Genomic DNA, 16,666 nt, shown 5'->3' with positions numbered 1-16,666 from the left:
GCTCAGTTCTGGCTCATGCCGGGTCCGGGAGCACAGACACATGGGACGGGAGCCCCCAGATAGGGGCTGCTGCCACCCCACACTGCTGCCTCTTATCACAGGCAGCAGCATGGGGCAACATGCAGCTGGTCTGCAAGGGGAGATGGTTTTTAAACTGTCTTCCCTCACAGACCAGCTCATACTGCTGCCTCTGATACAGAGGTAGCAGCAAGGAGTGTCAGGGGGCTCCTTGCAAGTGGGGCTGGACCATACTGGCTGCTGGCCCCACCCATGGGTACTATAGAGTAGTCGACTAACTGATAAGAATTCATGAGGTTACTCAACTGTTCAGTTAACTGATATTTAACATCCCTAGCAAGCACCAATTAATACTAGATGAGTCAATGATTTTTGTTCTTATTATGATTATTGGGGTGGCTATATGTATTACCAGAAGAGACAAATAGTTAGCTTCATATTTTGAAAGCCATAAGCATTTGGAATTAACTGACATGTTCTCATATGTTAACTTGTAATTTATATCTTACATTAATTAATCTGTGATCATTTTTTATTTCAGATTTTGATGCATACTAAGGAGATGGTGCAGAAGGTAATGCCGAACATTTTCATTATACGACAACTCTTATGTAGTACACTCAATGACATTTTTTATTCTAAGAAAATTGTAACCCAAACAAACTTGAAATCACTTCTTCGTATGCCTACTTTACAAATGTAATCCTTCCATTACAAATGTAATGGATTATAGCTATTTTTTCTTAACGCCAATGAGATCTAGCCCCTGCTTGAAGCCTGTGTGAGAGTGTTTCAAGCAAATTAGCAACAGTGCTAATTAGAGTTTACTCATAGGCCTGTTACAGTCTGTTCTAGTGTTTTACTATAATTTTGGCTCCCTTTTTATTCTATTATACGTTAATTATATGCTATTTGGAATTTAATATGGATTTGTTTAACTGTACTGACCTCTCCCACCACTACGTACATCTGATCTTTGTCAAGGTGATAGTATCTGGACTTACTGTTAATCCTGAATATCTGGATAGCAGTAATGGTAATAGTTGCCTCCTTTTAGTCACCTTGCTGGGAAATTATGACTATCTTCTATTCTTGTGAGTTTTGACCTGGATATAATTCAGTGTGGTCCCATGGTTGGTTTTTTCCCCTGCTAAAGAGGCAGGCTAATGTGCTTTGCATGAGAAGAAGCTTCTGTGTTTATCTCCAGGTACAGTTGTTCATTCTGGAAATTCAAAACAAACGAACACTCTAGTTAGATCTTTATCCAAAAGGAAAAATACATTCACTGCCAAACCTATTGGCCAATAAGGGCTACACAAAATAGGACAACTGAATCAAAGCCTAAGTCCTTTCAGAGAACATTTAAAGAGTTACCTTTTGGCCAAAGCTTTCTTAAACAAACAAAAACCAAAACAAACAAAAAAAGGTGGAAGAGAGAGAATAGTAAGCCAGATGCTAAATCTGAAAGAGGTGAAGAAAGAAGAATCTACCGTGGTTCTTAATTACTGTATCACTCAGGCAAATATGTTGGTGATGGGTTCCCTTGAAATTTTTCAGACAAGAGTCACTTCTTTTATATGATACAGATGCTTTGTTTTGTGATAGTTGCAGATGGGTTCTCCAGGACATGTCACCCTTCAAAGATGTTGGCTATAGGCAAACACACCTTGTCTGAAATAGTCTGAATGTGTCTGACAGTCTCATGGTCTTTTCTCTCTTCTCTTAACCAACCAAACTGACAGTTGATAGTAGAATAATAGACTATTAGAACTGGAAGGGTGCTCGGGAAGTCGTCAAGTCCAGTCCCCTGCTCTTACGTCAGGAACCATCTAGATCATCCCTGATAGATGTATATCCAACCTTCTCTTAAATATTTACAGTGATGGAGATTCCACAGCCTCCCTAGGCAATTTATTTCAAAGTTTTAACCACCCTGAGAGTTAGGAAATTTTTCCTAATGTCCAATCTAAACCTCTCTTGATGCAATTTAAGCCCCATTGCTTCTTGTCCTATTATCAGAGGTCAAGGAGAACAATTTTTCTCCCTCCTCCTTGTAACACCCTTTTAGATACTTGAAAACTACTATCATGTGCCCCTCTCAATCTTCTCTTTTCCAGACTAAACATCCAATTCTTTCAGTTTTCCCTCATAGGTCATGTCTTCTAGACCTTTAATCATTTTTGTTGCTCTTCTCTGGACTTTCTCCAATTTCTTCACATTTTTCTTGAAATGTGATATCCAGAACTAGACACAATACTGCAAATAAGGCCTAATCAGTGCAGAATCATAGAATAGTAGGACTGGAAGGGACCTCGAGAGGTTGAGTCCAGTCCCCTGCTTTCATGGCCATTCACTGTTTAGACCATTCAGAATAGAGCAGAAGAATGACTTCCCATGTCTTGCTCACAAAACTCCTGTTGTTGCATCTCAGAATCACATTCTATTTATTTATTTATTTATTTATTTATTTTTGGCAACAATGTTACTCTGTTGACTCCTATTTATCTTGTGGTCCACTATGTCCCCTAGTCCCCTTTCTGCAGTACTCCTTCCTAGATAGTCATTTCCCATTCTGTGTGAAACTGATTGTTCCTTCTTAAGTGGAGTACTTTGCATTTGTCCTTAGTGAATGTCATCCTGTTTACCTGAGACTATTGTTCCCTTTAAGGAAGCACAGCTTCACAGGTATTTCTTCATGCAGTACACAGGTAACATGTGGAACTCCTTGACATAGGATGTTGTGAATACCAGGAATTAAACAGGGCTCAAAAAAGATCATCTTCGTGGAAGATAGGTCCATTGACCCTTATTATCCAGAATGGGTAGGAATGGTGTTCTTAGCCTCGGTTTGTCAGAAGCTGGAAATGGATGACAGGAAAGGTATCATTCAATGACTACCGTTTCTTATTTATTTCCTTGGGGGCACCAAGCATTGGCCACTGTTGGAAGACAGGATTGTGAGCTAGATAAATCTTTGGTCTGACCCAGTATGGTCATTCTTATGTTGTTATTCAGGTTCTATGTGTGGCCCATGAGATTTTTTGTTTACTGTTGCCCATGTGCAGGGTTGCCAGATTCTGCTTTTTTTTCATCCACATGTTTTTTGGGGTTTTTTCGTACTGGTGTTACAGAAGCAACACAAATGTAAAGCAAGGGCAGGTGAAGTGAGGTGCATGTTGATTGCATACAACATTGTGAGAGCCATTTGTGTCTCAGATATCTCTTCAGTCAGCTAGTATTCTAGTATGTGTTTCATCAGGCCCTGGTGACTTGAAGATGTTTAACTTATCTAAATAATTTTTAACATGTTCTTATCTTATTTTAGTCTCTGATCCTACCTCATTTTCACTGACATCCACTATTTTAAAAAATCCAGTTACAGACTAACTCAGCTACCCCTTTGAAGTTTTTATCCACTATTCTAGACTTCTAGTCACTATTAATGTTTTGGTGAAAACTGAAATTAAGTCATTGCACATTTCTGTGATGCCAACACTTCCTGTTACTGTTTTTGCCCACTTATTGTACAATGGGCCTACTCTGTCCCTGGTGTTCCTCTTGTTTCTAATGTATTTGTAGAGTGTTTTCTTTTCTACCCTTTATGTGTTCTTTAAATACATTATCTTTATTGTGTTTTTTCTCCCTACCATTATAGAGAATCATAACCTCTGCTGTTTCATGATCACTTTCTCCTAACCTGCCTTCCACTTCCAAATTCAGAACCTGTTCCTCCCTACTCTTCAAAATCAGATTTCCTGTAGTATCTTTCTGTAACTTTTTAAATAAAAAGTGGTCTCCAGTACATTCATAGAAGATATTGGATAGTCTGTGTGCTGCTACTTTCCCACTAGATATCTGGGTAATTAAAGTCCTCCATTTCCACCAAGTCCTGTGCTTTGGATAATTTTGTTGGTTTAAAAAAAAGCCTCACCTACCTCTTTTTCCTGTTTAGGTGGTCTGTAGCAGACCCTTAGCATGACATCATGCTTGTTTATTTTTACCTTCTTATCCTTTCCAGAGACTAGATAATGTAAGATAAGAATTAAGTTGGTTTTGTAGTTCTTCTGTTTAAAGCTGCTTATTTTATTTAGATGAACCTTGACGTGATTTATGGAGATACAGATTCCATTATGATAAATACAAATAGCACCAACCTAGAAGAAGTTTTCAAGCTGGGAAACAAGGTAAGGGAATTTTTGAAGGAAAAAAATGTTTCTCGTAGATTTCATACATGGCAGTTACAAGAATTTTTGAGCAAGAGAAGTTTAGTGAGAAAAGGTTTGGTTGTCCTAGATGGGTCATTTGTTGAAGTGTATACCTTGCATTTTATTTTAAAGGGATGTTATATTTCAATTTTTTTTTTCAAAAAATGAATTTAGGTAAGTAGTTGGAGTGTAATGAATAGCTTTACCATTCTTAAATTATTGTGACTCCATTTGAATATTTGCTAAACAGAATAGAATTAACATGAAGGCAGAGAAAAATCATAACTTACAGGTGGTAATGCAGACACAATTACATTTTTATTATTTGTATTTTGACACAAAGCAACAATTTGTTGTCCTTTTATTGTGTGTGTGTGGATACTACCTACTATATTGTAGGCACTACTACAATAAAAAAATAAAGATGTTAATTAACATGATGATTTACAGAGATTTGGTAAGATGTCATATTGCTAACAAATGCAAGATAAAATATAGGGATCAGTTCAGAATATGAAGGATTTTTGCATTGCTAATGATGAGAGAGAGGGCAGATGGATTTCCTCAGCATGTGTACTTTCAAGAAGATATTTGAAAAAAGAAATGGGGATACTAAGGAGATAGCATGAGGAGATTGGAGCAGAGGGAACATGAAAATAAGGGAGGACCCAAGTGAGGACTAGCATCTTTGAAAAGGAAAAGGATACAAACTGACTTGTAAAAAACAAAAAGTGGTATAGTTGGGAATGAGGCAGATTGAGGATATTTATTCTGTGTATATGGTCATGATTTTTCTGCAACCCAGTGTCTCCCACTATTCATGTGGGCTGCTCTCTTCTTTCTGTGACTCATGGAGGTGGCATGATATGGACTGGCCATATTATCATTGCTCCTGCTTGCTGCCAGATTCTCTGACCACAAAGCAGCAGATGGTTTATTATACTGTGGCCATTTCTCTTCCTAGTTTAACTTTTCTCTCCAGTTTTTTGGACAGTCTTCTCCCTCCTTGTCATTCTTCCTCCTCCTTGGGCTGCTTATCCCTTTGGGGACTTAATCTTCCCTGAGCTTCCACAGCAGCATGTCCCATGTCCTCAGCTCCTTACAGTCATGGCAGAGAAGCCAAAAAAGTACTGGGCCAAATCCAAGTGTTGTGTTATGTGTAAGGACGCTTTCTAGGCTTCACAGATGGTAAATTGTGGACAGAATCTATCCTTAATTCTCTTACGTCCCAGGGCTGAGAATCAGACAGGCAGGTGGGATCACTGTACTTCTGAGAAGGCCATGACCCCAATGGGGAAGAAAAGAAGCAGGAGTCCCAGTGCAAAGCAGAGAGCCTCAAACAGTGTGGAGGACCCTGACCATTCAGATGAGGGGTAAATCACAGGAGACAAAGTGGCCACAATTCTCTCCCCAATGATAAACTGGATCCTGAGGAGGAAAGAAGCAAGGCTTCTAATCAGCTCTTTCCTGTCTACCCCAAAGCTTGCCAGAAGGGCTCCAACAACAAGTTTCCCTTCCCGTCTTGGGGATTGGGACCCAATAGGGAAGATTTTGAGGTGTTAAATTTAGTTTAATCAGCTAATTGACTAGTCGATGGAATTTCCATCGATTAGCCGATAAGCGGGGTAGCTGCAGCAGGGTTAGCTCTCAGCCCCAGAAGCTAACCCTGCTGTGGCTCTGTCTTTTAAATGTTTGAAGAGCTGGCCGTCTCTTAATATATTTGAAAGGCTGAAGTGCAGCATGTGTGATCTGGCACAAGGTGGGACAGCTGATTCCTGTCTCGTGCTGGGTTCCCGCCGCTGCGCTTCAGCCTTTTAAATGTACTAAGAGTGGGAGGGAAGCTGGCCAGCTTTTTAATATGTTTATAAAAAGCAGAGGTGCAGCATCCTGGGACTGGGCGTGAGCCGGAAATCAGCTGATTCCCAGCTTGTTCCCGGTCCCCGCTATCTCTCTCCTCCCCTTGCTGCAGAGTTCTTTCAACCAACATGTTCATGAATCTTACAGGTGCAGAGGCCAAAATTGTTCAGAATGGAAGCAGACCTCAGATCCATGTCTTATTGCACATTTGGCCCTAGAGTCTACTTTGTGTAGCTACCATTTCTAACATTAGGGAAGAACCAGTACCTTTATTTTCTGGACTACTAGGGAATTCTTCATGATGATGCTGATAACTCATTGTTGGCCAAGGAGACCTGGGTTTTCAAATCTGATAAAGCTGAAACTGGACCCAGATTCCATACATCAGTGTTCCTTAAACTGTGTTATTTTGCTCAATAGCTTTCTCCTGCCCCCCCCCCCCCCCCCTTTTTTTTCCTATCAACAAAAAATATCCTTGGTGTTCCTAAAAAAAAAAAAAAAAAAAAAAAAAAAAATTGTTTGATGTTCCTTGATCTTAAAAAGTTTAAGAAACACTGCCCTACATGGTGCCAAGGGAACAATGCAATTCCAGAAGTCTGGGAATTCCAGCCATCCTGTACTTCCTTCAAGAAGACATAGACAGGCCTTCAGCCCTGTATCATTGTGCATTGGATGTATGTCTTTAATACAGTGCCATTTGCAGGGTCCTTTGCGTCCGTCGCAAATAGTCCTCAAGTAGTCAGATTCCTTCAAGCAGTCTGATTAACCAGATTGGTGAACAGCTCTCTCCTTCCCAAAATGGGACCTTCGTAATCCTCTTTTCATGTGTTCACTGTTTACTTTCCAGGTGTCTAGAGCGGTGGGACAGGATGGACTGCAGAATGGAAAGTTTCTTAGCAATGATTTTCTTTCTGCTGCACCGTCTCGAAGTTCTATCCACCTTGGATGGGTTATGAGCAGTGTTCCCTCTAAGTTGTGCAGCAGCACAGCTTCGCAGTTGATTCATCAGCCCTGCCCAGTCAGTCAGCTACATGCATGGAGCCCTGAGCTGCTGACTGGGGGCAGGAGAGGAATTGGGGGAAAGCTGATTAATCATCTGTGAAGCTGTGCTGCTGGGCAGCTTAGAGGGAACACTGATTGAGTCAAAGATCAGATATTAAATGGAGTTGTTACCATATGACTATCTTCCCTGGTCTGCTATCCATAGATATGTGTTTATTATTGGGAAAGTTTTACAGCTTAAAAACAATTTATCTGGAAGAAAGTGGGACCTGAAAGGTGCATGGGACACTGTGCAGCATCAAAATGCTGGTCTGCCTCTCTGAGCTACAGAGAGAAGAAGGAGCAGCTTGGATATCCAGAATTGTGGGAAATACTGATAGCAAAGAAGAAAATTATCAGGAAGAAAATTTCTGTGTCTTAATAACCAATATGCGATACTAATACCTTTAATCAGTGTAAGGCTAACTAGTCTATGGGTACGTCTAGACTACATGCCTCTGTCGCCAGAGGCATGTAGATTAGGCTACCAGACATAGTAAAATCAAGCGGCGATTTAAATAATCACCGCTTCATTTAAATTTACATGGCTGCCGCGCTGAGCCGACAAACAGCTGATCAGCTGTTTGTCAGCTCAGCGCGATAGTCTGGACGTGCGGGTGGCGACATCAAAGGTATTTGTCGACCACCCAGGTATGCCTCCTGGGATGAGGTTTACCTGGGTGGTCGACAAATACCTTTGATGTCGACACCCGCGCGTCCAGACTATGTAAATTTAAATGAAGCGGCAATTATTTTACTATGTCTGGTAGCCTAATCTACATGCCTCTGGCGATAGTCTAGACGTACCCTATTTCTCATCCATGTAGCATTCTGTATTTACAAGTCTGTGCCTAGCTTCGGCCACTTGCCAGAAAAGATTACGCTGGTGAAAAGAACTCATTATTAAGAAAATTTCCTTGCTCTCTTCAGCATATACTTTTCCTTGCTTAATTTCATTCTGTTACTACCTACATGTTAGATAATTCTTCATGTCTGTTATCAATCTTTTTTGAAGTCCAATGGAAATTGTTAGTTCAAGAGCAATCTCAAAACATTTAAAACTAGACTGGAAAGCTGTGAAAGAAATTCTAGAAATAATCCTACCTTTGCATGGCTGTGGCCCAGGTGATCAAATAGTTTCTGTCCATATCTAACTTCTGTAAGACTGAATGAAGAGAGGAGAAGGAAGAAACAAGTTCAGAAGGTGGGTGAAGAGGTAGAGGGACAGGATAATAAATGAGAAATAAGGAGATAGGGGAAAACAGATTTGGAAGGAGCGAATGATGCAATGCTTCATTGTGAAATAAATGAAAAAAGAAATGGTGTGAGGAAAGAAGGAAAGCTTTTCACCAGCCACCATGGGAACTGAGAACCAAACTTTTTTTTCTAAGCTAAACACATTTGTGTGTACTTAGGTTATTTTTTTCTTTGAAGGGATGTAAGAGAGAAAAGGGGAATTTCATCTCTTGCCCAACAAAAAGATGGCAACCCAAGCCTTACCTCAACTTTTGTAGTCAGATAAGACAGAGCCCAGTTCTAGAAACTGGAGAGAAATGGGCAAGGGGTATTTTCCCAGAAGAGTTCAGGTTATTCTGTGAAAGTGTGTGTGTGTGTGTGTGTGTGTGTGTGTGTGTGTGTGTGTGTGTGTGTGTGTGTGTGTGTGTGTGTGTGTGTGTGTGTGAAGCACCCACCCCCAAACTTGTGCTGGAATGCATCTATAACACTGTAGGCATCTACATGGGATTGGACTTCTTCTGTCTGTTTCTAGTCATTGGTCTAATCAGTACTACCATACTGAAAGCATCTGTCCAATCTACAAACTATCTAAGCATAAACGTACAGTATCTGTGAAACTTCAGCCTGCTGTATGTTTCCTTGAAGGTAATAGGTGTTCATAATTACTGAGATGTTGCATTTGGTTTAATGATGATACATTTACAGATTAAAAGTGAAGTGAACAAGCTGTACAAACTGTTGGAGATCGATATTGATGGAGTATTCAAGTCCCTGCTATTGTTAAAGAAGAAGAAATATGCTGCTCTGACTGTGGAGCCAACAGGAGATGGGAAATACGTTACCAAACAGGAACTGAAAGGATTGGACATAGTACGAAGAGACTGGTGTGACCTTGCAAAAGAAACTGGAAAGTGAGTTTTTTGCTTTTAATATTGACTTTCTTTTTCATCTTGTGCTGTATGACTCTTAAAAATGCACAACCTTCATTAAAATGTGAACTGCTGGATATTTCTTATGCCTCTCTCACACTTGTTGATTGCCAAGTGTACAGGTTCTAACTGATGGATATTTTTGAAGGAGGCATAGGGAGTATGATGGTGCCTATTAGCAAATTCCAGCTTTAAAGAATCCATTTTAAATTTGCAGAAGCACTCAGAATAGAAGATGTAGTCACTGTCCTGAAGTGCTTTTGCCATTCATGTAGATGGTTTTATTTGTTAAAAATATGTGATGCCAATAAATCAAATAATCATTGATATTTACTATGTGCAGCATTACATGAAGCCTCTCTTGCACTCAACTATTACAGAAAGTATGTAATTAGTACTAAAGGAAGAATACAGAGAAGTGGTCATCTTAGGGCTGAATCAATTTGTATGGCATACAGTCTCTTTAAAAATATTAGTTTAAGATATTGCTCCAAAGATACGCATACATAGACATCTCTCTCTTTGTATGTATACACTGTACAATAGCTGATTATTCTTAACTGTTTGTATTTTCTAAGTAAAGGTGCATCATAATAGAAATACATTTGTTCAAGTTAAGAATGTAATAGTAATTAAAGTTATACAGATGTTTGTCAGTGTTGCAGCTGGCAGATCCTCTGTATACATTTTTCCAGAAAAAGGCAGAAAGTTAAAGACAGCAGACTTTAAATTCAAATTTTCTGTGGTTTTGGATACCTGTTTGGGAGGGGTAAATGGAAAACCCCACTAAGAGGATACATTAGAAATGGCTCAATAATGTAAAATAGTTTCAAGATTAAATAATTCAAATTTGAAGTATCTTAATTAAAATGTGAGAGATCATGGGAAAAGTGTTAATTTAGAGAGAAACTTTGGCCTCCATTTTTTTTGGTAGTTTTTAGAGGTTACAAAGAGGGGGAGAGAAATTTACTATGGGGTTTTGAAATACCCTCTGTATTTTAAAGTTTTGTCTGTCTTTCCTTTTTTACAGCTATGTAATTGGTCAGATTCTTTCTGACCAGTCTCGAGACACAATTGTGGAAAACATTCAAAGACGGCTAATAGAAATTGGAGAAAATGTGATAAATGGCAGAGTCCCAATAAATCAATTTGAAATCAACAAGGTAAATATATCAATCAATCAGCTGTTGCTAAGATTTTCAGGTTTCTTTTTCCCCCCTAAAAGTGTTGTCAAAAACCTTTTGTGGTTAGTGATGCGTTAGCATATATATCTTGTTTACATTCTGTTTTACCAAACTCGGGCAAGGGATGCAAGGTCATTAATGATTTCTTTATGCATTTATTATGATATTACTAGGGATTCTAGTTCATCTTTGTGATTAGTGATCCAAAACTAGTCCTGGGGGAAAAAATTATGGTTCCTGAAAATATTGATACCAGACCACCTCTCTGATTGGGCTATGTCAGAAGAGAATAGATCTATTCTTCTTCTACTGTTACTGTGATTCTTTATTTTAGGTTTATCAGTCTGACTTTTTTTTCTTTCATTTGCCCTGGCAATAGCACTTGGCCTCAGTTCAGCAAAGGACATAAGCAGTATGCCAGACTTGAAACGTGAGAGTAATCCTGTTATTATTTCAACTGCCATACTCCCTAGGAGCCTCAGCAATGGCCCACAACCCCACTGTGTTAGGTGTTATACAAACATCCAACAAAAAGATGGTCTGTGCCCTAAAGAGTTTACTATCTAAGTAAGAAAGGCAGTGAGACTACTCATGTTTAAAGTTAGGCATTTGCTGAAGTATGTTGCTAAATGAGTGTGTGTGTCACCTCTTTAGAGTCACAAATATGGTTTGTTTGTTTTTTTGTTTTTGGTTTTTTGGTCTGTGAGGCCATCTCTAAGAGTGGAATGATAGAATATACTTTCTTTGCCACAGCAGATTCCCAGGCCTTAATTGTAATTATTTTAATCATGGAACATAAGCTGAAGAGTACAGCGGAAAAGAATCAAAAAGTTATTTTGACTATAAAGTACGTCCAGAACCCCAGTACAAATTGTTGGGTTCTCCTGCTCTAAGGCACAGATACAAGAGCTGAAATTAATTCTGATGCCCCTTCTAAGACTTGTCCCTGAATTTGAGCCAAAATGTTCTACTTGTAGGAGGGCTGCAGAAAGGTGCTCTTTTTTTGCCTTCCACTTTGGGAACCATCAATTAATCTGTTTTCCTTTCTTTGTTAATAAAACTTCTCTCTTCCCAGTGGAGGCTTATGAAAACTCTCATCTCTCCCAGCTTTGCTGCAATAGATAGTGCCTCCTTTCTATTAGGCAACTCTCTGGTCCTCAAGAAAATGTAAATTAAGTAGTAATGAAAATTACAACATTCATGTCAGTGCTTGTGGAGTCAACTATTTTGTAGTTCACTGACTGCTGTTCACTATTTACTACCTTGTCTGTCTTTTCTTGAGGACTAGTATAACTACAACCATTTCAGTTCACTTTTAGACACTTTTCTGTTAAAAATGAACTCTAATGGAGATCTCGCCTGTGTTAAGTCCTCCATGCGCTTGTGTTTTATAGCCATTGAAATAAATATTAGTTTAAAAATTATGTTGGTAAAGTTGTAGGTGTAGAGAAAGGGGCAAAAGATTTTGAAAAAAATCAAGTAAAGTAATTATGGAATGTAGAGGAAAAATTATTTATTCTAAAATTCTAGGAGTCATGTCTATAGAAATATTGAAATCCTGGTCAACTTTTACTACTTCTGTTACAAAGTTTGTTAAATAAATAAAACTGTCAGATATTTTAGAATTGTGCTTTATTACTCCAGATTTTGGGGGAAATGTAATCACACTGCATTCTTGAACTGTGCATAGTATTTCATTCTTGAATTTAATCAAATTTTAAATTATTCTACCTTTTATAGTGCTGGTTTATTTTTATTTTTTTATTGTGGCTCCAGTTAAGGTTTTCCTACATTAGATTTTCAGAAAATAATATATAAAATTCCAGGCTTTTTTTCAAATAGTAATAATTAGGGATCATGTAAGACTGATAAATATGTCTTTTAAGCATTCATATTTCTGAATTTTTTTGCTCAGTATTAATGCCCTATTTCAAATTTTTTTTGTGAGCAGTAGAAGGATGAAGACAACTATTGTATAATCTTCTCTTTGTGTTTAACTTCAGTGATTTGTTCAGGATTTAATTTGTGGTATTTCCAAATATGCTTTATTTTGTTTCTCCATTGACCTCTTAGGCATTGACAAAAGATCCTCAAGATTATCCTGACAAAAAAAGCTTGCCACATGTTCATGTTGCCTTGTGGATAAACTCTCAAGGAGGCCGAAAGGTGAAAGCAGGAGATACTGTGTCTTACATTATCTGCCAGGTAAAAAAAAAGTGTCTTGGTTATGACTTCATACTGTTCATGAACTTTTGAGTGAAAATAAAACTCCCTCAGACCTTTGAATGGCATTATACTCTATTTTCAAAGAAAGCTGTTAAGTAATGTATGCCCTAAATTTGACACAGATTTATGTAGTATAGGACCAGTAGGGACCATTGATCACCTAGACTTGCCTCCAAGTCAGGACAGTAATTCCATTTTGAACCAGAGCAGTCTTTTAGAAAATCATTCATTCTTGATTTAAAAATTTTAAAAAATGGATAATCCTAGATGAGCTGTTCCAGTGGTTAATTACCTAGACTGTTCACAATTTCCACAATCTTTCTAGACTAAATGTCTAGCTTCAACTTCTACTTGTTTGATCTCGTATACCCTTTTCTACTGAAGATTGAAGAGCTCTCAACTATAAAATTTCCATTCTATGCGTAGGAACGTACAAAACCGCCAAGTCCCTCCATATCTTCTCTTTAGTGGACTAAACAGATTAAGCCTCTTGAATGTTTTCATTATAAAGCATGTTGTCCAGTTTTTTACTCATTCTTCTCCCTTTTCTCTGAATCCTCTCTGATTTTTTCAGTGTCCTTGACATGTAGATGCCAAGACTGGACATAGCATTCAGTAGTGGTAGCAACAGTGCTGAACTCAGAGATTAATATAACCCTGGATATTCCTCTGTTTATACATGCAAAGATATTAGTTTTTTGGCCAGTGCGTTTCACTGAGATCTTACAGACACAGGAGTTTTCACCATAACTCTAAGTCTTTTTCAGAATCACTGCTTCCCAGAATAGTCCTCATCCTGTAAGTATGGTCTGCAATATTGGTTTCTACATCTGTGACTCTAAAGTTGGCCCTATTGAAAGGAATATTCTTTTCATGTTCTCAGTTTGTGATCCAGAGCATTTTGTATTAGTGAGCTGTTCTCTTAATTTTGTACTGCTCCCCCAGTCTTTCTATTATCTTAAGACTTTATTAGTGGTGGTTTTTTGTCATGGGGAATTGGGCCAAGAACCATTCCTGCAGACCCCATGAGAAATATACATGCACAATGGTGGTTTCCTGTGTAAAATTACATACAAAGGACCTCTCCATTAGCCAGTTTTTATCCATGTAACATGTGCTTTTGTCAATTTATGTATCGTTCTGGTTTCTTAATCAGGATGTCATATGACCTAAGTCCAAATGCCATACCAAAGTCTAACTATATTATAGTAACACTGTTACCTTAACACTATATCAACCAAAACTGTAATCTCAACCAAAAAGATACCAAATTAAACAGCATATTTTCTGTAAATCTGTGTTGATTGGCATTAATTATATTACTGTTCTTTAATTCTTTATTATAATCCCAAATCAGTGTTTCCATTGTTTTGCCTGGGATCAAAGTCAGGCTGACAGGCCTGTAGTTACCTTTGTCATCCTGCTTACCCTTTTTAACTATTGACATGACATTTTCTTTCTTCCTGTCCTAAGGATTTTTTTCTAGTGTTCATCACTTATTGAAAATCAAAATTAACCATTTAGATCAGTGGTTCTCAAACATTTTGGTACATGGCCCACCTGGCTCAATGCAGACCTTTCTGTTGGACCACCAATTGCTAACAGAAACTTGCTGTTAATTGCATAATTTCACCTGAGCAATTTTGCTTGTGCTGCAGCTTGGGAGAACCAGTAAGAAAGGAAATATTTATTTAAATTATTAAACAGACTAAGTGCTTTAACTTTCTCATGTTAGTTTATCAAACTTCATTTTAAATAAAGTAAAATATTAATTTATGTCCAACACAAATAGTTCCCATGTTTTCTTTATTTATGACTGGGGTCGGCAACCTTTTTTGGGTCAGGGGCCACTGACCCACAGAAAAATCAGTTGGGGACCAAACAAGTGAAAAGCAAATGTGCTGATGTGCCACCAACTGAGATATTTCACTCCTCTGGCATTCCAGCCCCATTAGGGGAGGGGAAGGGACAGGGAGGACTGAGGTTCAGGGCTTCCCATAGGCCAGATTTACTCTTCTGGGATAGTAGGAGTAGTGGATTTTGTGGACTCATCCCCCCGCTCTGGGGTTGGCACAAAACTGGGGGGTGGGGTTCAGTGTGCAGGACAGGGCTGTCAGCGAGAGGGATGGGGATGAAGGATCTGGATGGGAGATGGAGTGCAGGTGGGAGTGAGGGTGTGAGCTCTGGATGGGAGGTAGGGTGCAGGAGCAGGCTGGGAGGAGGGTGTCTGGCCAGGGGCAAGAGGCAAGAGCAAGGGGAAGGTGCAGTGTGTAGCTAGGAGGGAGGGTGCAGGAGCAAGGATAGATGCAGGAGCAGGCTGGGGTAAGGTGTCTGGCCGGGGGGAGGGTTAAGGAGCGGGCTGGGGGCATGGTGTCTGGTCGGGTGGAGGGTGCAGGAGCATTCTGGGGATAAGATGTCTGGCTGGAGGTGTGGGGTCTTGATGGGGGCATGTGGGTGCTGGGGTCTGGGGATGAGGGGGCACTTACTTGCCTTCACACCCTGTGCTGCTCTCAGGCACGGCCTCCCACTGCTCCCATTAGCCTGCACGCTGCTGTTTCCCCTGATGGGGGAGGGGGAGCACTTCTTTCCTGCAAGCCTGATTGCTCAGTGAGCTTTTTCTTCATCCCCAAGCGGGAAGCCGATGCTGGTGCTCCAACCTCACGGGGTGGGGAGGGAAGGTGAGGCTGGAGCAGCTACATGGGGAAAGAACGGTTGTGGAGCTCAAGCTTGGAAGGTGGCCCTGAACCATAGTTTGAGAACCACTGATCCAGACACCTCACAGGCTGGCTTAAAAAAACCCCCAAAACTCGGATGCAAATTATTTGGACTTGCTGATTTAAAAAGTAGCTGCTGTTTGACATCCTTCTTAGCTACTGATGGATTGGTTAAATGTTATATCATCACCATATGATATAAATATATCTGGCTTTTCTCCCAAATACAAAACAAGAATGTATAATGAATGCATTTGCCAATGCAGAAAAGGCAGTTCTATCATTTCCATCTAGAAAGGGACAAATATTATTGTTCATTTTCCTTTTGTTCCTAATTATTATAGGTGAGTCAGAATCCATTTTACATCATTCCCTTCCTTTCACCCCTTCCTCCTTTTCCCCTTTTTAGGGATGCCTCTCACGAGTTTTTATTGAGAAAAGTAAACTCTCTTTATGGGAGCAATAGAGCTGGTTCCTCCTCCTCCTCCTCCTAAAGGAAAGGGATGTTACTCAATTTATTTCCCTTTGCCAAAGAAGGATGGAGAATGGAGACTGATTTTAACTCATAAAGGCTCAAAAATTCAGGATAGTGACTCTGGCAGCCATAATTCATTCCTGCACCAGAGAAAGGGGTTTGGTTTTCAGCCAAGATGCCTATTTCTAAATCATGATACATCCATTTCTCAGAAAATACTTACCCTTCACTATAGGCCAGGATTGTTTTCACTAGTGAGTGTTTCCCTTCAGCATCTACTTGGTCCCCAGGGTGTTCTCAAAGGTCTTGGCTGCTTACTTCAGTCAAGAAGTGATCCTAGTCTTCCTGTATCTCATGCTGGCTACCCCCAGGATCATTCCTATAAAGTAGTGATATTTTGCAACCAGAGAGCCTTTGGTCTGTTTCAGTAGTTAGGTCTACAGGTCTCTCTCTCTCTGTCTCTCTCTCTCTCAAAAATATTCATTAGCCCTTATACAGGGGGTATATTTTGCATGGGCATATTGGACTCATTGATAGTCAGGTCATATCTTCCTTTAGACAGATTTGTAACCTAAACATGCCTGGTACTGACAGGTCAGGGGAGCCCTTCTTAACGTATGCACAGCGTGCCTCAAGAATCAAAATAAGGAAGTATGTTCAGCTGCTGGGACACACAGGAGTGTTGTGACTGATCAAGCTTGGCTATCTCTCTGCTGCTTCCAGGCTTGGCTCAGGACAGAAGGTGACAGTTTCTCTACAAGTGAGGAACTACTTAGCCTGA

General features: G+C 39.6%; 1 protein-coding gene across 3 annotated transcripts in view; it reads left to right on the top strand.

Moving 5' to 3' along the window:
• Nucleotides 1-16,666, top strand: part of POLA1 (DNA polymerase alpha 1, catalytic subunit) — a 317,285-nt gene that overhangs the window by 120,834 nt on the left and 179,785 nt on the right. For all 3 annotated transcript variants that reach the window (XM_075913285.1, XM_075913286.1, XM_075913287.1), the window contains exons 27-31: nucleotides 560-592; nucleotides 4,110-4,202; nucleotides 9,063-9,268; nucleotides 10,317-10,449; nucleotides 12,544-12,675. In XM_075913285.1, coding sequence (XP_075769400.1) covers nucleotides 560-592; nucleotides 4,110-4,202; nucleotides 9,063-9,268; nucleotides 10,317-10,449; nucleotides 12,544-12,675 — 597 coding nt within the window. The remainder of the gene's footprint in view (nucleotides 1-559; nucleotides 593-4,109; nucleotides 4,203-9,062; nucleotides 9,269-10,316; nucleotides 10,450-12,543; nucleotides 12,676-16,666) is intronic.

Source organism: Pelodiscus sinensis, chromosome 1 (assembly GCF_049634645.1).
Source record: "Pelodiscus sinensis isolate JC-2024 chromosome 1, ASM4963464v1, whole genome shotgun sequence".
Taxonomy (NCBI): Eukaryota; Metazoa; Chordata; order Testudines; family Trionychidae; genus Pelodiscus; species Pelodiscus sinensis.
This window is presented reverse-complemented; position numbering and strand designations above follow the sequence as displayed.